The 22819-nt window shown below is 47.5% G+C and overlaps 1 protein-coding gene across 1 annotated transcript in view; it reads left to right on the forward strand.

Moving 5' to 3' along the window:
- Nucleotides 1-22819, forward strand: part of ACSF2 (acyl-CoA synthetase family member 2) — a 151356-nt gene that overhangs the window by 82068 nt on the left and 46469 nt on the right. Inside the window, exon 10 of the mRNA XM_088482709.1 lies at nucleotides 17976-18052. Within this exon, the coding sequence (XP_088338835.1) occupies nucleotides 17976-18052 (77 nt within the window). The remainder of the gene's footprint in view (nucleotides 1-17975; nucleotides 18053-22819) is intronic.

The raw sequence follows: 22819 nt of genomic DNA on the forward strand, positions 1-22819 counted from the left end.
AGGAAACTCCTAGAAATAACTTGCACTTTGTTTCATCTCAATCCATCAAGTCAAAGCTGTGCAATAACAAAAACAATATTTATTGGCATCATCAATACAAGAGATAGGTGTGTCATCATGCCCGGTGGCTGGTAAGGGGTGGGGGTAGAGATGTTTTGGGCACGCGTTCACTAGGATAGGCTACATAGCAGTCTGTGCACAGGGCACACAGTGACATTGGTGTGAGTGGTGGATGAAGGCGCTGCTGCCACCAGTCTGTATAGCGGTGCTGAAACGTGGGCCACTCTCGCGACAGGGCCCCTATGCAAAGCAATACCACTATAAAGACTCAGGCAACAGCTAGTTTTAAATATATTTCTGTTAAAGCAAAATGCTAAACACTACTTTACAGTGTTACAGCCACTGACACTGTAACATAGCATTTTGTAGGAATCGGTATGGATTACCGTCGGTCCCCTGCCCAGCGGTTGGAATCCCAACACCAGGAGGCCGTCAGAGGAGGAAATCCCGATCGTCGAAGGTAAGTATTTGCTAACCTATTTCTAACCCCGTAACCCTCCTTTAGGGTACCTAACCCTAACCTTCCCTCCCAGTACCTAACACTAATCCCCCCTCTAAGTGCCTAAACCTAACTCCCCCTTCCCCGCCACCTAAACCTAAGTCCTCAGGGGGAGGTGCCTAACCCTAAGCCCCCCCCGGGGGTGCCTAACCCTCCCTCCCCCGAGCCTAACCCTAACCTCCCGGGGGCTGGCAGCAGCGGCGCCCGGCTTCACTTCGATCGGGATGCTGGTCTCGCGGAGTCGGTAAAATGACCGGCGTCTACATCATTTAACCCTCGCCGGGATATGACAGTCAGAAAGCCGGCTGTTGGTATAAGGTCCGCCGGCTTCCTGACTGCATACCCATTTTGTATGCAGATACACTCGCAGTTGCACACAGAACATAGACATGCTGCATATCATTTTAATCAACAGAAGCTGCCTGTGCGTTTTATATGCATCGCTCTGCAAATAAGACGCATTTGAAGGTAAAAGTTGCTCAAAAAAACGCTTGGCGCCAGGGCCGAACTGGGACTAAAAATAGGCCCTGGCATTTAAAGAGCACACAGGCCCAACTCGCGACAGCAACTGGCTCCTGGCATAGACTCCTCCCCTTACTATTCCTGGCCCCTCCCACTTAGTCTATGCTCTTACAAATATTCTTAATATTAGAACAACATACAAGTACACATCATTCTCTGTATTAAACATGTAATACCTACAACAGAGCTCATCCTGCAGGGGATTCAAACATGTGCCATAGTCAGACATTACTGGTGTAGGTCACACACAGAGAAAAGGGAAGGCATTTTCCCAAATGACCAATCCCTAACTTAGCAGTTGTACAGGATTAGATACTGTTCACTGCAGGAATTTTTTAGGGCAGGGGTGCTGAACGCAGGTTCTCAGTCTTCGTGCTGAACGCTGTATGACTAGGGGTCTCTTGCTGATGCCTATCTCCGGGTCCAGAAGCGCCTGCATATGTATACTGTACTTGGGTCTGTATAATTTTCGTTTTGCGCCTAAATTGTGTCTTGATCAATTGCGTGTAACTGTCTGAACTTTTACCTGAATAACACTTGTGCTTTGGAACCACAGATTCCACGTCTAAGTCTTTATTTATGGTATGACTGCGTACGCAAATTAAGCGTCATCCTTAGAGGTTTATAGGTAGGATTTTAGAAGGGACAGGCAGGGGTATATAGAGGTTCAATTTGAATATCAACAGGGGGCTCCCTGGGGACTGGCTGCAGCGCGGAGTTAGGTATTAACCTGCGCTTCTACTATGCCCCTGGGACAGCGGGTTGCGCTGTGCGGTAAACGTCCGGCATCCTGGGGGTTAAGTGCATGCCAGGGGAGCGCACCTTCCCTGTATACAGCCGGCGCCTCTCCCGCTGCACATGTGAGCACTCCTCCCCCTGGGCCCGCCTCTCCTCTCTGCTCCTCGGCGTCCATCTTCCTGAGTGACTTGGCAAGCGCTGCTGGACGCTGGTCATCGGTGGCATCGCGGTCCGGGTCACCCTGCATACCTCTCCTCCGGTGTAAGGTCAGTGTATGCAGTGCTGCTTCCTACCAGGCTCTGTGTCTGTGTAGTTGCTCATAGCGCTGATAGTGCAGGGTTTATTCTGCATTGTATGTGATTTAGGCCCTCATTCAGAGGCGGTCGGAGGATGCAAGCGGTCGTTCAGAAACTGGGCGGCCGCTTGCATCCTGACCGGCCGCCTCTGTTTCGGTCGTTAGGCTGTGGGTTTACACCCACAGCTCTAACGACCGCTAGGGTGATGGTCGCGATGGTCATAGACCATCGCGACCATCGGGGCTTACAACGAGACCCTAGGGTAGGGTCTCACTTGTCGTAAGCCCCGGAGAGCTTCTGGCTCTGTCAAAGCCGGAAGCTCTCCACTGACATCACTAGTGATGTCAGTGGGGCCTCCCCCAAACGGCAGGCGTTCCCATGGGAACGCCTCTGTTTGGGCAGCCACCCTCCCCGGGGTTTCCAAACGGGGGGGTGGCCTTCCAAACGGGGCGAGCTGTCGGTCGTAGCGGGTCTCACGCATGCGCACGAAGGAGCCGGCTCCCTTGTGCGCATGCGCACTGGACAAACATCGAGCCTCTGAATGAAGCCCTTAATGCTAGCGCTGCTGCCTGTACTTTCACTTCTGACTGTCAGCTATTTTACTAACCCTATTCTCTGCTACAGCCCTTGCGGTGCGGTGTTGCAGTGTGTTCATTGCCTCACTATACAAGCATTTGTCTGTGATGTGTGTCACATACATTCCGTTACACTCATCATGTCTGAAAGTGAATGTGATTTTCCTCTTCAGCTAAAGTGTACCACATGTAATGTACGATTAGCGGAGGGTGATGGAAACTCTTGACGGGTTATGTAGGGCGTGTTATCTAATATCACGCCCGATTTCTGTCACTGCGCCTGTGCAGGAACCACCCTGGGCTTGTTTTGCTAAGGCACTTACAACCCTTGTGAGCCAGCTAGCGACGCCCCCTGCGTTCCCCCAGATGGGGTTATCACAGCAGTCATTGGTGTCGTCGCCCATGCAGGGGTTACCCAGACAGTTGATGGTACCCCAGGGTCTCCCACTTTGGGCCCCCCAGATCTCACAAGAGCCTGCGTGGGTTAATTCCTTGCCCACTATGGTGCAATACCTGTGGGACGTTTTACAGGGAGAGTCATTATTGCAGCCACAAAAGCGACCTTTGGCGTCTCAGACAGCTCAGTATGTTGAGGATGATGTGTCTTCTGATGATGGTGAAATTTTTGACCTTTCTGACCAGGAGCCCCTCCATACTAAAGAGACGGAGTCTAAGTCTAAGGTCTATATACCTGGCCTTAACTTGTGCAGTCCGTACGGCCTTGGTTATTGAGGATGACGATCCCCTCCCCATGGCCAAATCCAAACACACCTTCTTTAAGGATATTAAGGGTGATGCCACTGTTTTTCCTCTTTCTGGTCAGCTAGTGGATCATTTAGAGGAGGCGTGGAAAAATCCGGGTAAACGGTACCAGCCTCAAAAACGTTTGGCTTTTGCATACCCCTTTGCGGATAATTATTTCTCAAAGTGGGAATCTCCTCCGCAAGTGGATTCTCATGTGACACGCCTAGTGAGAAGTGCTACATTGCCCATGCCCTCCATTTCCTCCTTAAAAGACGCTACGCATCGCAAGGTTGAAATATGTCTTAAGTCCATTTATTCCCTTGCTGGAGGGGCGTCCAGACCGGCTATAGCTGTGTGTTGGGTGACCAGAGCAATGGAGAGCTGGGTTAATAGTTTGGAGGCGTATCTGGACTCTGACTCTTCTGCGGAGCAGGCAGAGTTATTTGGCAATCTCAGCGACTCAGCCACTTACATTAATGATGTAGCCTTGGATATCGGTTTCCTCACCTCCAGAATTTCCTCTGCAGCTGTAGCTGCTCGTCGCACCTTATGGTTGCTCTCTTGGAAAGCGGACGCAGATTCCAAGAAGGGCTTAGAATGCTTGCCTTTTAATGGACAGGTCCTATTTGGCCCTGATCTAGACAAGATAGTGGCCACTCTGGCAGCAGCCAAGTCTGCGTGTCTCCCATCGGCTACAGTCCCGTCAGGGTCTGGCACTTCGTCCTTTCGGCCCTACAAGGCCCAGGGTAGGTCCAAAGTGCAGTCTTTTCCAAGACAGGCCGGGCCCAAAAAGGCTACCAAGCCCAAGAAAGAAGCTTGGAGTACAAGTCGGACGATAAGCCTTCGGCTTGACGGACCGGGCCTCCCTTTGGGGGATCCCAGAGTGGGAGGCCGCCTGCTTTGGTTCGCCCAGCGTTGGTGTCTGACTACCAAGGACACTTGGGTACACAAAGTGGTCTCTCGGGGATATGCCCTCTCCTTCCGGCGCAGGCCTTCCCCAGCAGGTTTTTCACCACAGGCCTTCCGTCAGATCAGAACAAAGCCCTGGAACTACAGAAAGTATTGCACTCTATGCTCCAGGCTGGAGTAATAGTGTCTGTTTTATTCTCCCAGAGGGGCATGGGTTTCTATTCCAATCTCTTTCTGGTGCAGAAACCCAATGGGTCTTACCGTCCAATCCTCAACCTCAAATCCCTCAACAAGTCCTTGAGGGTGCCTCGGTTCAGGATGAAGACCCTGCGTTCCATTATACTGGCGATGGAGCCTAGGGATTTCATGGTGTTGTTGGACATCCAGGATGCTTACCTGCATGTCCCCATTGTCATAGCGAATCAGCAATTCCTCAGGTTTGCAGTGCTCGACAAACATTTCCAATTCCAGGCACTGCCCTTTGGTCTGGCAACAGCGCCTCGTGTCTTTACCAAAGTTATGGCGGTCATGGCAGCCCACCTGCGGATGCAGGGAGTCCGCTTGTTGCCTTATCTGGATGACCTTCTGTTGTTAGCAGGGTCTCCAGAAGTCCTCCAGCTTCATCTGCAACTGACAATCTCAGTATTGCAGAATCACAGCTGGTTAATATACTGGAAGAAATCCACCCTGGTTCCCTCGCAGAGGATTCTCCATCTCGGGACCTTGTTGGACTCTCAACTACAGAGGATCTTTGTGATGGAGGACACAAAGATCCATTGTGTCCTTTGTGCATTACAGACAAAGGTGCGCAGTTGCCTTTCTATTGTCTATTCACTCGGCGATGCGGTTACTGGGCACCATGGTGTCACTCTTCGACATGGTGGAATATGCCCAGTTTCACTCCAGACCTCTGCAGCAGTTGATCCTCTCCAGATGGAATGGGTTGCCTCAGCAGATAAAGACGCAGACCATGGTGCTTTCACCGGAGGTTCGTCTGTCTCTGGCATGGTGGTTGCAAATGACTCACCTGAACAGGGGACGTCCCTTTTGGGTGACGAACTGGGTCCTTTTGACGACTGATGCCAGTCTCAGAGGCTGGGGAGCAGTCACGGGTCCACACTTGTTCCAGGGCAGGTGGACCCCGGCAGAAGCTGCAAGAGACAAGAAGGCACCTCTGGTAGACGCTCTGTCGGTCCAGTGGACCTTCCAGTTTGCGTATCTCTTCTCTCAGTTTGCCCTTCTTCCTCGGGTGATCCAAAAATTCAAACAAGAAGGTGGCACGCTCCTGTTGATAGCTCCAGAGTGGCCCAGACGTCACTGGTTCTCAGACCTTCAGAGTCTCTCCGTAGACACTCCAATGCGGTTGTCTCTACGTCCGGACCTGTTGTCACAGGGTCCTTGTCTTTACCCGGACCTGAGTCATCTGTCTTTAATGGCGTGGCTGTTGAGACAGCCCTCTTAAGGTCCAGGGGTTTTTCCAGCTCTGTAGTTAACACCATGCTAAGAGCTCAAAACCCTACATCTGCAAGAATTTACCATCGAGTATAGCATACTTTCTTTGAGTGGTGTTGCCCTAGAGGCTATGATCCTTAGGTGTTCCGGATTTCCAGAGTGTTGGCTTTCCTACAGGCAGGCTTAGATCACGGTCTTCACCTTGTTTCTCTGAAGGTGCAGGTTTCTGCCCTTTCGGTGTGGTTTCAGCGTAGGATTGCTACTCTTCCTGATGTCCACACCTTTATGCAGGGTGTACTTCGTATTCAGCCTCCCTTTGTTCCACCAGTGGCTCCTTGGGATCTGGCTGTGGTCCTGAGTGCTCTCCAAGGACCGCCATTTGAACCACTGGGCTCAGTGGCTTTAAAATGGCTTACAGCTAAGACTGTATTCCTTCTGGCCATTGCTTCCGCCAGACGGGTCTCAGAATTGGGGGCTCTCTCATGTCGGCCTAACTTTCTCATCTTTCATAGGGACATGACGGTGCTTTGCACTCGCCCTAGTTTCCTCCCGAAAGTAGTATCTAGTTCCACATCAACAAGGAAATCATTGTGCCGGCCTTTAATTCACCAGACCTTTCGGTTGGTGAGGCCACCTTGGATGTGGTGCGGGCTCTGAAGATTTATGTTGACCGCACCAATTCTGTTGGCCAATATGGCTTCCGAAAGAAGAGTTGGCCTGCCACTAAGCAAACTTTGGCAGAATGGATTCGCAAGGCAATTTCTGAGGCTTATATTCATGAAGGCCTTTTTGTACCATCTTCTATTAGGGCTCATTCCACTAGGTCTGTGGGTCCTTCGTGGGCAGCTCGATGTGGTGCCTCAGCGGTTCAGCTTTGCAAGGCAGCCACTTGGTCTTCTGGCCATACTTTTGTGAGGTATTATGCATTTGACACATTTGCCTCAGGATGCTTCCTTCGGGGGGGCAGATTATCCCTTCAGCACAGGAGCGTCCCCACCCTTAAAGGATCCTTCTTTGGGACATCCCCAAGGTATCCTGTGGATACCCTATGGACCCTGAAGTAGAAAATATGAGATATGGTGAGAACTTACCCTTGTTATCTCTATTTCTACGAAGTCCATAGGGTTCCACAGGACTCCCGCCCTGTCACACCTGTACTGCAGATGGGCTTTCATCTGGTCACCGGTTTTTCCGTCTCCTTCTGGTGAGAATGTGATTCTTGTGTGTTCCAGATCTTTCTTTTCTCTCATTCCTCTCCTCCTCCGGCCTGGGGCTTGTTACGTAACTGATTTGCCTTGGCTCAGGGGCGGGGTATAGGAGGGGGACCCTAGTGCATCCTGGGAGGCTGAAAACTTAACTCTGTGATGCCTGATGTCATCACCTATACCCCAAGGTATCCTGTGGAACCCTATGGACTTCGTAGAAATAGAGATAACAAGGGTAAGTTCTTACCATATCTCATATTTTTCACCTGAAATTGCAGAAATTAGGTTTTTGGCCCATTCGTCATGAAGGTAAAGCACACATATCTCCTGATTACCTTCCTCTCTCGGAATGGCCCGCTGTCACCATATACGCTCTTGTACGCATGCGTGACCCCTAGGTCACACATGCGCACTTGTCTCCTCTGAAAGGAACAGTGAAACACTTTGGGGAGACAGCTTATTTGCAGATCAGCTGTCTCCACGCTGGAGCAATGATGAATTGCTCCAGCGCTCGCGTAGCATTAAAATGCTAATTATCACGGTCCGTTTGGACCCCGATAATTAACATCAAATAGACCCCTAAGAAAGGGAAAGGGGGGAGGGAGAGAAAGACAGGGAGTGGGGGAGAGAGAGAGAGGGAGGAAGGGACAGGGAGGAAGACAGGGTAATGGTATGTAAACACATAGCGATTTAAAAGAATGATTTGAACGTTACCGTAATCTTTCAAATCGTTCTTTTAAATGGTCCCTACCAACTTACCGTCGACCAGCGATGCGCGGCCAAATATGGACGAAAGCGATATCGTCCATCGGGCGTGCATGCTGGTCAACTTGCTCGATTTGGAACAAGTTACTATAGGGACCCGCGATCGACTATCGCGGATCGCTATAGTCGTGGTAAGCTGGTGGTGTGCTGGATGATCTATATTTATCATCCAGCATTCCAAGGAGGGTGCATAACGATCTGCCAGCGATATCGTATCGCTGGCAGATCGCTATGTGTGTACGCACCATAAGAGAGGTGGAAGAAAGTGAGAGAGATGGAGAGAGATAGAGGGCCGTATTCAATTAGAAGCGAAAAAGTCAGTTTCGGCAATACTTTTTCGCCGATGATGTCATTTTCGCCGATTCCACTTTTCCCTGTATTCAGTTTCTCTGACTTTTTGCCGGTGCAAAAAGTTTGCGCCTTGTAACCAGCGGAAAAGTTTCGCCTATCAATACCCGGCGGAAAAAAGTGCAGAATTGGGATTTTGAGATGCACACTTCCGGCAACCACCCTGCACCCTTTTGGACACCCCCTTGATGCTAAATGCATCAAAAAACGCAGAAATAAACACAAAGGACACCCCAAAAAAGCACTTTGAAAAAGTGGGCAAAAAAATTCAAAGTGGGAGTACAAATTCAAAAACTATCGAAATAGACTCAGGGGTATGCCCATGGGGTTTTTTTTTAGCTGATTGCTGAAGGTGCGTTTTTAGCGCTTTTTAACACTTCACTTTAGCCAATTAAAAACATGCTTGCACCCATTATCATGCACCCCAAACTTGATGGGAGTTGTTATTTTCACCAAAAAACCCTTCAAAATGCTATTCTTCACCACTTATGCAAAGACACTATATAGCACCTATTGAGCACGTTTTAAGTAGTGATGAGCGGTTCGGATTCTGAGGAATCCGAACCTCTCCGAACAGGTGGAATCCGAGTCCACCCGAACGCAAGTTCGGGTGTTCCCGCCTGACTCGGATTCCACCTCGAGGCCGAACGTCACCCGTCCGGCGTCGGATTCTCGCGAGAGCCGAGTGACGTTCGGCCTCAATAAAAAGGCGCGGCGCCCGGCAGTCGGCGCCATTTCTCGCGTGACGCGTAGTTAGGTAGTTAGCTAGTGCGCTGTCTGTTCCGTGACAGGGCATAAGCCCACTGAGTATTATACAAGCTCCGTGACAGGGCATAGCCCACTCAGTGTATTATACAAGCTCCGTGACAGGGCATAGCCCACTGAGTATTATACAAGCTTCTTGACAGGGCATAGCCCACTGTGTCTATTATACAAGCTCTGTGACAGGGCATAGCCCACTGTGTCTATTATACAAGCTTCGTGACAGGGCATAGCCCACTGAGTGTATTATACAAGCTCCGTGACAGGGCATATGCCCACTGAGTATTATACAAGCTCCGTGACAGGGCATAGCCCACTGAGTGTATTATACAAGCTCCGTGACAGGGCATAGCCCACTGTGTCTATTATACAACTCCGTGACAGGGCATAGCCCACTGTGTCTATTATACAAGCTCCGTGACAGGGCATAGCCCACTGGGTCTATTATACAAGCTCCGTGACAGGGCATAGCCCACTGAGTGTATTATACAAGCTCCGTGACAGGGCATAGCCCACTGTGTCTATTATACAAGCTCCGTGACAGGGCATAGCCCACTGAGTGTATTATACAAGCTCCGTGACAGGGCATAGCCCACTGTGTCTATTATACAAGCTCCGTGACAGGGCATAAACCCACTGAGTATTATACAAGCTCCGTGACAGGGCATAGCCTACTGTGTCTATTATACAAGCTCCGTGACAGGGCATAGCCCACTGAGTGTATTATACAAGCTCCGTGACAGGGCATAGCCCACTGTGTCTATTATACAAGCTCCGTGACAGGGCATAAGCCCACTGAGTATTATACAAGCTCCGTGACAGGGCATAGCCCACTGTGTCTATTATACAAGCTCCGTGACAGGGCATAGCCCACTGGGTCTATTATACAAGCTCCGTGACAGGGCATAGCCCACTGAGTGTATTATGCAAGCTCCGTGACAGGGCATAGCCCACTGTGTCTATTATACAAGCTCCGTGACAGGGCATAGCCCACTGAGTGTATTATACAAGCTCCGTGACAGGGCATAGCCCACTGTGTCTATTATACAAGCTCCGTGACAGGGCATAAACCCACTGAGTATTATACAAGCTCCGTGACAGGGCATAGCCTACTGTGTCTATTATACAAGCTCCGTGACAGGGCATAGCCCACTGAGTGTATTATACAAGCTCCGTGACAGGGCATAGCCCACTGTGTCTATTATACAAGCTCCGTGACAGGGCATAAGCCCACTGAGTATTATACAAGCTCCGTGACAGGGCATAGCCCACTGTGTCTATTATACAAGCTCCGTGACAGGGCATAGCCCACTGGGTCTATTATACAAGCTCCGTGACAGGGCATAGCCCACTGAGTGTATTATACAAGCTCCGTGACAGGGCATAGCCCACTGGGTCTATTATACAAGCTCCGTGACAGGGCATAGCCCACTGTGTCTATTATACAAGCTCCGTGACAGGGCATAGCCCACTGAGTGTATTATACAAGCTCCGTGACAGGGCATAGCCCACTGTGTCTATTATACAAGCTCCGTGACAGGGCATAAACCCACTGAGTATTATACAAGCTCCGTGACAGGGCATAGCCTACTGTGTCTATTATACAAGCTCCGTGACAGGGCATAGCCCACTGAGTGTATTATACAAGCTCCGTGACAGGGCATAAGCCCACTGAGTATTATACAAGCTCCGTGACAGGGCATAAGCCCACTGAGTATTATACAAGCTCCGTGACAGGGCATAGCCTACTGTGTCTATTATACAAGCTCCGTGACAGGGCATAGCCCACTGAGTGTATTATACAAGCTCCGTGACAGGGCATAAGCCCACTGAGTATTATACAAGCTCCGTGACAGGGCATAAGCCCACTGAGTATTATACAAGCTCCGTGACAGGGCATAGCCCACTGTGTCTATTATACAAGCTCCGTGACAGGGCATAGCCCACTGAGTGTATTATACAAGCTCCGTGACAGGGCATAAGCCCACTGAGTATTATACAAGCTCCGTGACAGGGCATAAGCCCACTGTGTCTATTATACAAGCTCTGTGACAGGGCATAAGCCCACTGTGTCTATTATACAAGCTTCGTGACAGGGCATAGCCCACTGAGTCTATTATACAAGCTCCGTGACAGGGCATAAGCCCACTGAGTATTATACAAGCTTCGTGACAGGGCATAGCCCACTGAGTGTATTATACAAGCTCCGTGACAGGGCATAGCCCACTGTGTCTATTATACAAGCTCCGTGACAGGGCATAAGCCCACTGAGTATTATACAAGCTCCGTGACAGGGCATAAGCCCACTGTGTCTATTATACAAGCTCTGTGACAGGGCATAAGCCCACTGTGTCTATTATACAAGCTCCGTGACAGGGCATAGCCTACTGAGTCTATTATACAAGCTCCGTGACAGGGCATAAGCCCACTGAGTATTATACAAGCTTCGTGACAGGGCATAGCCCACTGAGTGTATTATACAAGCTCCGTGACAGGGCATAGCCCACTGTGTCTATTATACAAGCTCCGTGACAGGGCATAGCCCACTGTGTCTATTATACAAGCTCCGTGACAGGGCATAGCCCACTGAGTGTATTATACAAGCTCCGTGACAGGGCATAAGCCCACTGTGTCTATTATACAAGCTCTGTGACAGGGCATAAGCCCACTGTGTCTATTATACAAGCTCCGTGACAGGGCATAGCCCACTGAGTCTATTATACAAGCTCCGTGACAGGGCATAAGCCCACTGAGTATTATACAAGCTTCGTGACAGGGCATAGCCCACTGAGTGTATTATACAAGCTCCGTGACAGGGCATAGCCCACTGTGTCTATTATACAAGCTCCGTGACAGGGCATAGCCCACTGTGTCTATTATACAAGCTCCGTGACAGGGCATAGCCCACTGAGTGTATTATACAAGCTCCGTGACAGGGCATAGCCCACTGTGTCTATTATACAAGCTCCGTGAAAGGGCATAGCCCACTGTGTGTATACAAGCTCTGTGACTCCAGTTCATAGTGATAAAGTAATATGGATCACGAGAATGAACTGAGAGGAGAGCAGAAACAACATGTAAATGCTAGCATTGCAGCGGCTGGAAGTCCATCACTTTTATCTAAAGCTGATGCTCAAGGGCGTAGAGGCTTTAAAACCTTAGGGAACCTGAAATCAAAAAATTTAGATTTTACAGGGGTAAAGACAAAAAAAAAACCTCTAAAGACTACTACTTTTGCAGAGAAACAGAAAATTGGCAACATACCATTCACCACACGTAGCGGCAAGGAAAGACTCAGGCTTTGCCCTTTATTTCTGAGTGGTGGTTCTGCAGCTGTCAGTGAGGCATCTTGTGCCTCTCGTGATGATAAAAGACCTTTTCAATCAGACTATAGAAGTGTGAAAAAATTTAAAACCAATAAGGCAGTCGAACAAACTGTGTTTTTTGAAACACAAATGTCAGAAATCCCTGAGGAGAGTCTAAGTGGGTCCACAAGTGGCATTTCTATGTGTAAGCCTGACCTTTCAGAGAAGCCGCCCTCCACAGTTTCTTTTCCATCTGTAGTTGTGGGGATGAGCAGTATTGCCGAGGACATAGAAATTGAGGATGCCACCGTGGAATTGCAAGAGGATGAGAGGAATATATGTGCAGCTGATGCTGGCACTAATGAGGATGTTGAGGATGAGGATATTATTTGTATAAGTCAGGCACCAGTGGAAGCAGCTCTTGGCCAAGATAAGAAGGCCATTGCCATGCCTGGGCATAGAACCAAGAAATCCACATCTTTTGTGTGGAATTACTTTTACCCAAACCCTGACAACGTTTGTCAAGCCATTTGTAGCCTCTGTGAGACCACAGTTAGTAGAGGTAGGGACGTTAAACATCTAGGAACCTCTACGCTATTACGTCATCTGCAGCGAGCTCATGACAGGTGTTTGATAACAGAAACTACTGCAAAAAAAATAACAACAAGCAGTCCAGCATTAGCTAGATGCCTTCTCTCTACTAAATCCCAGCACCTGCAATCTCCACCGACAACACCTTCCTCCTCAATATCCTCAGGAATGATCAGTGGTAGTACAACATCCAATTTATTAGTGCTAAGTCACGGTGACTCCTCCAATTTCCAGGACACCTCAGAAGAAACTGAATCTTTGAGCGCTAGGCCTGCTGCTGCTGCTGCTGGTGGATCTTCATCCCAGAAGTGGACAAAGAAGACTACTAGTAGTATACCAAAAAAACAATTGACTGTTAAAGAATCTCTTGCAAGGGGAAGCAAGTATGACAGCTCTCACCCTGTCGCACAGCGGATCACTGACAGCTATGCTAATATTAGATCTGCGTCCAATATCCTCAATTAATGCAGTGGGATTTACACAGCTAGTTGAGGTCATGTGTCCCCGGTACCAAATTCCATCTCGGTTTCATTTTACCCGAAAAGCCATTCCTCGGCTGTACCAGGACGTTAAACAGAACCTAATTATTGGTCTGCAAAATGCTATTGTACCCACTGTCCACTTAACCACAGATATGTGGACAAGCGGTAGTGGACAAACTAAAGATTACATGACTGTGACAGCCCACTGGGTGGGTGAATCGCCTTCAGCAGCAGCAGTATCTAACAAACAACACCAGCTCATTCAGAGGCAGGCAACTCTGTGCATCACCGGATTCAATAAGAGGCATACCGCTGACAACCTCTTAGAAAAACTAAGAGATGTCATAGAAACATGGCTTACCCCACTTGGACTCTCCTCAGGATTTGTGATTTCTGACAATGCTACAAATATAGTGAAAGCATTACAGCTGGGTGAATTCCAACACATCCCCTGTTTTGCTCACACAATAAACTTAGTGGTGCAGGGTTTTTTAAAAAACGACAGGGGCGTTCAGGAGATGCTGTCTGTGGCCCGAAAAATTTCGGGACATTTTCGGCATTCAGCAACAGCGTGCAGGAGATTGCAGCACCTGCAAGAGCAGTTTAATTTGCCCTGCCATCAACTGAAGCAAGAAGTGGTAACGAGGTGGAACTCAACCCTGTATATGCTTCAGCGGATGGAGGAGCAGCAAAAGCCATCCATAGCTATACGACAAGCCATGACATTGGGAGAGGAGGGGGAATGTACCTTACCCCAGCACAGTGGAGAGTACTTTCTGTCTTGTGCAAGGTGCTCAAACCATTTGAAGTTGCCACTTGTGAAGTGAGTGCTGACACTGCTAGCTTGAGTAAGGTGATTCCCCTGATTTCGCTTTTGGAAAAGCAGCTGGAGAAATTGAAGGATGATATTAAACAAAGTGATTCCGCAAAGTATGCTGGACTGATAGATCAAGTCCTTTGTTCGCTTCGCCAGGATCCACGGGTGGCCAAGATCTTGAAATCTGATCATTATATTTTAGCAACCATTCTTGATCCTAGGTTCAAGTCATATGCTGTGTCTTTCTTTACAACTGACCCAGATCTTAAAAGAACCAAAGCGCTCCTGGTGAGCAAGTTGGCAGCTGAAGTGACACATGGCACTACGATGACGTCTCCTCCTTCGGTTTCTGCAGCAGCAGCCAGAAAAAAATGCACCTTTTCCAAAAGACCCAGTGGTGATGCAGATAAGTCAAGTCAACATTTTGACATCTGGTCGGGTCTAAAAGATTTGCCCAACACCAGTGACACCTCTACCGCAACTCCATCTAATACGATTACCATCCAAAGAATGGTGGAGGATTATTTTCAGGACACCATACACGTAGACATGTCACAGAGTCCCTTCGAATATTGGAAGAAAAAAAAGGCAATTTGGAGACCCTTGTATAAACTGGCTTTTGCATTATTTAAGCTGCCCACCCTCCAGTGTGTACTCGGAGAGAGTTTTCAGTACAGCCGGGAACCTTGTGAGTGAACGACGAAGGAGGCTACTTCCACAAAATGTAGAAAAAATGATGTTCATTAAAATGAACTGGAAATTTCACGAGGAAAACCTTTCCCACCAATCACGTCACAGTACAGATACTTCTGTAATGGTAGATTCCAGCGGGGATGAACTGATATTGTGTGAGGAATCGGATGATGTACACACTGATGAGGGTGAGGATGGCAATGATGGTGACATCATGCCACTGTAGACCTGTTGCCTTTAGTAGATTGGAAGATTTTTTTGTGGGGGCCCAAACAAACCAAGCACTTCAGCCACAAAGTGGCAGTACCTGTCGCTGAAATGCTTTGTTTGTTAAAGTGTGCATGTCCTTTTTAAGATCCAACATAAAGGGTGGGTGGGAGGGCCCAAGGACAATTCCATCTAGCACTACCTTTCATTTCTGCCACTGCTGTGTGGCATAGTTTCATAGATGTGCTTTAAACTGTGGTGTCTGTGCCACTGCGCCGCTGCTCTGACGCTTGGTCACCAGTCAGCTCACTGCAACCTTTGGCCAATAATGGTGAAACGAATAATTTAAGCTGTGAGGTGGTCTAAATTGACTGTAAATGACTGGAAATTAATGTTATTGAGGTAAATAACACTCTAGGAAGAAAAAAAAGCCCAATTTATGTAATTTTAGCTTTTTTTGCCAATTTTGGCAAAAAATCCAAATCCAAATCCAAAGCCAGTCACTGCAGTTTGGCAAATCCAAATCCAAAGCCGGATGACGAATTAGAACCAAATCCAAATCCGCCAAAAATGGTCCGGCGCACATCCCTAGTTTTAAGTCCCCAAATACCTTCAGCAGGGCAATTCGGGGGTACCCATAGTGATCCCCCATGTCAGAGCATCTTTTGCGGGGTGTCAGGTTAATTTCCCTAAAAATGACAACTCTATTACTTTTCCCCGGGTCCCGTTTTCGCCGATTTGGAATTGGATCCGCGGGGACGAGCGCGATACTTTTTCGCGCAAAAAAGCGGCAAGTTCGGCGTAAAGTCCGGCAACTGACTTTTCGCTCCTAATTGAATGCGACCCAGAGAGTGAGATAAAGGGAGGGGGAAGGGAGGAGGACAGGAGTAGGGGACAGACAAAGAAGTGGAGGGAGTGAGGAAGAGAGAGAGATTGAGAGGGAGGAAAGGAGTGTGCTCCCTCTGTAGCACACTTACCTGAGGTACAGTACCAGCTTTTCTACGGGGCGGGCACTTCGCGGCATAAGGCCCCGCCCCCTACTCACCCACAAATCACGGCATTATTTCATCAAAGGGGACGGGGCTTCATCAGTCAGCCGCGGCCATTATTGGGTACTGCTGCCGGGAGGCGGGACACGGGAGTCATCCATGAGGCACGCCTATAATCCGGCCCTGACGTGGTCGCACATAGCAACTGACGAAGCAAGGCTGCCGGGCAGCCCTGCACGTTGACTGCTGGCAGGACTAGCATCCACCTGCCCGGATGGGGCTTGGAGCCGGCCGCATCATGTCATTACGCAATGACGCGGGCGCGCATTTCAGAGCATGGTGCCACCCGGGAGGTTGTTCTGCCGGATAATCCTGCTCTCCGTCAAAGCATTTGCCAGAAGTGCCCGATGACCAGTTTGGGGCTACAGAGTAACACTCCACCCTCACGTTATGTGTAACCCGACTTGTAGCACACAGAGGATAGATGTATGTGGACACATCTATAGGTGAGAATTTACAAAATTGCATTTTTCATTGACAATAATTCTAATACTGCATTCAAATTCACTAGAACTTTTTCGGGAATCTGTCTATTTAAAAATAGAATTCACATTGTTTCATTTTCGTGTCATTTGAATCCTCTTGCCTTTGCCATACAATTGTTTAAGCTTATTTATTCAGATTAAAACTAAACTTTTAAATATAACATTTGAAAAACGCGATCAGTTATTTTTAGAAATCATTACGCCACACCCACCTTTTTTTTATCAACTTTTATAAGCTCAAGATTATAAATGATTTGTTATTTGGGAAAACATTTGTAAATTTTGCATGAAATAAAAATATTTGCTTTTGTGTGCTATATTCCACACAACATTTAGTAGTTCAACCCATAATCTACATATGCTAATTATTCTTAAACTGTCAAGAAAGTGCTTTATTTGGATCTGTTCATGTAATTACTTTTGAAAAATGCCCTTATTTTAATATCTGGAAGCAGGAGTAAGAAAAAAAGTAAATATTTTTGTAGACAGCAATAGCAATAGGGCAACCACTGCAAGTTCAGACATGCTGATTACCATCATTTTTGAATTTGTTATGGCGATACTGTTAAAATGCTGCAAATCACATTATTAACATGTTGGCATGCCAGGTTCCACTTAACAGAGTCCACGTTATGTGTGTTGACATTGTACCTGTCGAATTGCCCACTACATCCCATGCCAAATCAATGATTTTACTGGGAAGGCATTTTCTGCATGGTAGTATCCAATAAACAAGTTGGTTAAAACGACATACAATTTCGAATCATTGGAGCTTAACATGTAACAGCAGCATTTTAGTTTGGTTTACATTTTCAGCCTTAGGGGGGGTATCCAATTAGCAGTGTTGCTGATTAATCGCGGTGGGGCTTTCCAATTAGCCATGAAGTGCTGCCCGGCGACGGCACTTATCGTGGATATTTTTAGGGACCTGATATATAATCCACGATAAGTGCTGATTTTTCACCACCTAATTGGCAAAAACACATAGGTCTGCGAGCTTATCGGGAGAAATATCCTATTATTTTGACCTAAATAATCGGATTGGGGAAGAAAAACATTGTCGAAAAATGGGGATAATTGAGGAAAAATCCCTGTTTTCCACCAGTCGCAGCTAATTGGATACCCCCCTTAGGGTATTTGGATGGCCTTTTTCTAGAAGAATGCTGTAGCCAATTTTCATCATGCTTTCTCTAGAACCATGTAATGAGGCCGTCCTCATTATACATGTCTGTACTACTTTTACAAATCCATTCAGTATATGGAATCCTATATTAAGAAGAATATTTTGAAGCACAAAATTGTGCAAACGATAGTTTGGGTGTACACACTGTACAATGGTCATACAGATTGCACAGTGTATCATATACTGTAGTTTGTACCAAACTTATGTTTTCCAGGGCTCCTAGAAGTAGGGAACAGGTCTGCAAATAATCAAGCCACGTATTTATCTTTATTCTACATTTTTTTCTAGGAGTTATTGCCGGATCCAGTGCTCCCCCTGAGATTGTGAAGAAGCTTGCAACAGAAACCAGTATGAGAAATATCTTGGTAAGTGTTTCCTCAACAATGTTTTCACTTAACCACTGAACCAATATTTTTACATATATAACATTTTTAAACTATATAAAAGCTGCTACTTGTAGGACTTCACAGTCCTTGAAGAAGAGCAGTCACAAGCAGGGAGTGGACGATCCTGAGAATCGGCCATCTCCACTGCTGCTGTGTTACCTGGGAGAGATGGGAGGCGTGGCTGTGCTGTAGAGCACGGTGCTATAGACTGTCACTGTCAGCTCCAATCAGTCTGGGTGGCCATGGAGGGAGCTTAGGCTGCAGGAAGACTGCCTACCTACAGCTGCGGGTAGCCCGGCCGGCTGGGGGGAGGTTACCGCAACAATCTAAGGGCCAGCCAGCTGCGCTGAGGCCAGGGATTGCCAATAGATCAGCTTTCAGCAGCCGACGGCAGTTTCTCTGCCACGATCGCACATTGTGACTCATGCATACCACAACACTGGAAGCCTACACCTTCCATGTGCTCAACCATTGGTGCAGAATACATGGAGATGATGATGTTAATCAGCAGCCGATACTGGTTATTTAAGGGGGGGAATTCAGTTAGCTGCGAAAATGCGATAACTTTTTGCGCGCTAAGTTTTTTCACCATTCGTGTGCGAATTTAGCACACTCCTGTTTTTCGCACAATCCAATTACAAAAATCACGATGAGGCATTCGCACAAAGATTCTTCCTCGTATTACCCACGATAAGTATAGGTGAAAATGGGCAAATCTGCCTGTACCCTAATAAGAGGCAAAGTGGATAACAATATAGAAGTGTATAAGTGGCCCTAATGTGTCAAATTACTGTTTTTATCCATATTTCTAAAACAGTCAAGTAATTATTTTTTGCTAAATAAATGTACTTTTTAAATGGGGGGGTGCATAAAAATGCCTATAAGTATATATTATCATTAACCTTCAAAATACACCTCTGACGCTCACCTTCATTCTTAATACACCTTTTTATTCACACTGCACCCCCATATACCAGTCCCACATCAATTAACTCATTATCTGGACTTTGCACATTTTCACCCCCAAAATGACATGTTTGGCCAAATTAAGCTAATCAATTTTTTTTTGCCTAATTAGTCATTAAGGATGCTGTCCTAGTGGTTATGAACTTAGTCCCGACATTTTTACCTTGAAATAGTGATTTTCTGCATGTCATAATGCACACACGCGAAAACCACAGCTATAGGATTGTGCGACAAATATAAATTTGCACGATAAGCCGTTTTTCGGGAAAAGCGGCTTATTGCATCTACTTGAATTCGCCCCTAAGTGTGTCTTGTTCTATTCTCTTCCACTGATACAATTAACGTACCTCCCAACTTTCATGTTTCTGGAGGCGGGTATTGAGTGCGCATCCAGAAAGAGCCCCATGGCACCCCCGTTCCCATCACTATGGGGGCGTGCCCAGCACTCTTCGAGATGCTCGGCTGCCACCAGGCTCCACCTACACTGTGAATAGAGGCCGTGCATCACTTGTAAATGATGATGGGATTACGCTGGATGACGGCAGAATAAATTTTAAAAACCAATGGGGATTGATCTTTTTACAAGGTCACAATAACCTTTAGTAAATGCTGTTTTCCATGCAAAACTCTGAAAAACTGTTTTTATTAAATTTACTCCATGATGTCCTTTTCTGTTCATTTGTGGAAAGAAGTGATAGATCTAAAATAAGCAGAACCATTGGGAAACTGGTGACATTTCTCTCCCTGATGCCCACTGTGTTATTTCACTGTGCAGCTTTGTCATTTGTTTCATTGACATGGTGTGAGGAGAGGAAAGACTTTTATATACCTGGTACTCAGGATACTTTGATCTTGTATAAATCCTATATGCACTGTTTGGGTCTGATGCTTTGAAACTGCACATTTGTGCAGACATTGAGTGTTTGGGATGCTGCCTGAGACTTATACTGTAATGATAACACATCCATCATGTTGGGGACACACTGCTCTCTAGGGGGTCTATTTACTAAGCCTTGACTGGAGATAAAGTGAATGGAGATAAGGTACCAGCCAATCAGCTCCTAACTTCCATGTCACAGGATGTGTTTGAAAAATGACAGTTAGGAGCTGGTTGGCTGGTCCCTTATCTCCATTCACTTTATCTCCTTCCAAGGCTTACTAAATAGTCCCCTTGGAACTTTACAGTCTGTACTTTGCATAACATATGCTACCATGCAGGGGCATCGCTAGACTTAGGGGGGCCCCATAGCAAGATAGCTCCCTGGCCCACCCTCGGCACTCTCCTCCCCCGCACCCTCCTCACTCCCCTCTACTCAACTTACCTGCTCCGTGGTCGCGCTGTGCAGGGCAGGCACACCTCTTCTCCCGGTCGGCTCCATCTCTCCTCATTGATTGATGCTGGGAGGAGGTGGCCACGCCTCCTCTCAGTATTTCAATGAGGAGAGCCGGAGCTGTCCTGGAGGGCGCGACCATGGAGCAGGTAAGTCGATGAAAGGGGAGTGGGGAGAGTGCAGAGGGGAGGGCTGTAGACCGAGGCCTGGCACCAAAGGTGCAGGGGCACCTACCTCACCTACAGTAGTTACGCCACTGCTACCATGTACAGTTGTATCATGAAGGCTCTTCAATCATTTCAGTTGCTCAAGTAGGAATATAATCTTCCCAATAGTTATGCAGCCAGAGGTGTAGCGTGGAGCCTTGGCATCCGGAGCAAGTGCATGCTATTGCACCCCCTCCCCCTTTCCATTTTAGTAGTCACTCTTGGTGGTGTCATACATCACACTGCTATTACCTAAGGCTCTGTATGTAGTACTTAAGGTTTAATTTTACTAAGTTTTTGTGAAACAAATCAGCGGCCACTGCATCGTTGTACTTCATATATTATTATTATTATTATTATTATCCTTTATTTATATGGCGTCACAAGTGTTCCGCAGCGCCTTACATAGTACATAAAACTAGTAAGTGAACAAGAAACAAGTAACTTACAGTACATTACAGTGCAGGACAAGGGCACGACTTATATACATTACTGCAACAGCGATTAAAGCACTCACAATAAGCAGCAGGGAGTTGGCAGTCATGTGCTAGGTGCCTTTATGGGGAGTAAGGAGTAGAAGAAAATGTAAAGAGAAGCACATGAGGGAAGAGGTCCCTGCTCGAGAGAGCTTACATTCTAAAGGGGAGGGGCAGACAGCCAGGCGTGACACAGAAGGGGAAGATAGGGAGGAAAGCGCATGAAGTGGGTTAGGATGAGAGCTGGAAGGCCTTGATGAAGTAGTGGGTCTTGAGAGCCCTTTTGAAGATTTGTAGAGAGGTGGAGAGTCTGATAGGGAGAGGGAGAGCATGTCAAAGGTAGGGAGCAGCACGGGGAAAATTTTGGATGCGGGAGTGGGAGGAAGTAATCAGTTAGCAAGAGAGGCCGCATGCATTTGTTGAGCGAAGTGGGCGGGCGGGAGTGTGAAGGGTCAGAAATGTATGTGGGAGAGGATTTGGTGAGGGCTTTGTAGGCAAGTGTAAGAACCTTGAATTGGCATCTGAAGGGGAAGGGGAGCCAGTGTAGAGCTTGAAAGAGAGGGGAAGCAGATGTAGAACGTCTGGAGAGGAAGATGAGCCGGGCAGCAGCATTGAGAGCCGACTGTAGTGGAGAGAGGTGAGAGACTGGGAGGCCAGCTAGGAGAAGGTTACAGTAGTCTAATCTGGAGATGACCAGCGAGTGGATGAGGGTTTTAGTGGCGTCCTGGGTGAGAAAGGGTCTAATCCTGGACATATTTTTATGTGGAAACGGCAGGACTGCGAGAGGTGCTGAATGTGTGGTTTAAAGGAGAGGGAGGAGTCTAGGATAACTCCAAGACAGTGCACTTTGGGGCTAGAGGAGATAGCTGTGCCATCAATAGATTGGACTCATTCGTACACATATGTACGAGTGTCTCATATCAAATTAATCAGTGCAGTCATGTTTAGTGGTTTTGTCACATTGCATTATGAATAAGACGCATATTCAAGCAAAAAAAGACATGAAAAAGATGACCAATGCAAGCTGAGTGGAACCTGGTTGACAACTGCTGCAATAGTGTATGAGGACACCAGCACACCAACATACTCCTCCTGCACAGCAATATACCCCATTGCAGAAAAACATTGCCCCTCTGCACACCAACATGGCCCCTTGCATGCCTACATGCCCCCCATCCCCCTCACAACAACATGCCCCACTGTACACCAACATGGCCTCCTGTACACCAACATGCTCTCCTGCATACACCAACATGCCCCACCACTGTACACCAACATGCCTTCTGCATACCAGCATGCCCCCCAGCACATCAATATCTCCCTGCACACCAATAAGCCTTTCCAGCACACCAACATGCTCCCTGCACAAGAACATGCCACCCTGAACACTACCAAGCTCTCCCAACTCACCTATATGACCTGCATAACAACTTGTCCTCCCTGCACACCAACATGCTCTCCCATCCCACCAACATGCCCCCCACTACACAGGACTGATGGTAGCGCTCACCTTTCCTTCTCCAGACAAGTGTTTTTCCAGATGCCCCAAACAATCTGAAAGGGATTCATCAGGGAAAATAACTTTACTCCAGTCCTCAGCAGTCCAATCCCTGTACCTTTTGCAGAATATTAGTCTGTCCCTGATGTTTTTCCTGGAGAGAAGAGGCTTCTTTGCTGCTCTATCCGCATGCATACAAACGTTTTTTTATGCTGATATACAAAAATACTTAGCTGCTGGGACGGAATCAGTATGATTTACCGCCGGCC

Source organism: Taudactylus pleione, unplaced genomic scaffold (genome assembly GCF_031769625.1).
Source record: "Taudactylus pleione unplaced genomic scaffold, aTauple2 ptg000290l, whole genome shotgun sequence".
Taxonomy (NCBI): Eukaryota; Metazoa; Chordata; class Amphibia; order Anura; family Myobatrachidae; genus Taudactylus; species Taudactylus pleione.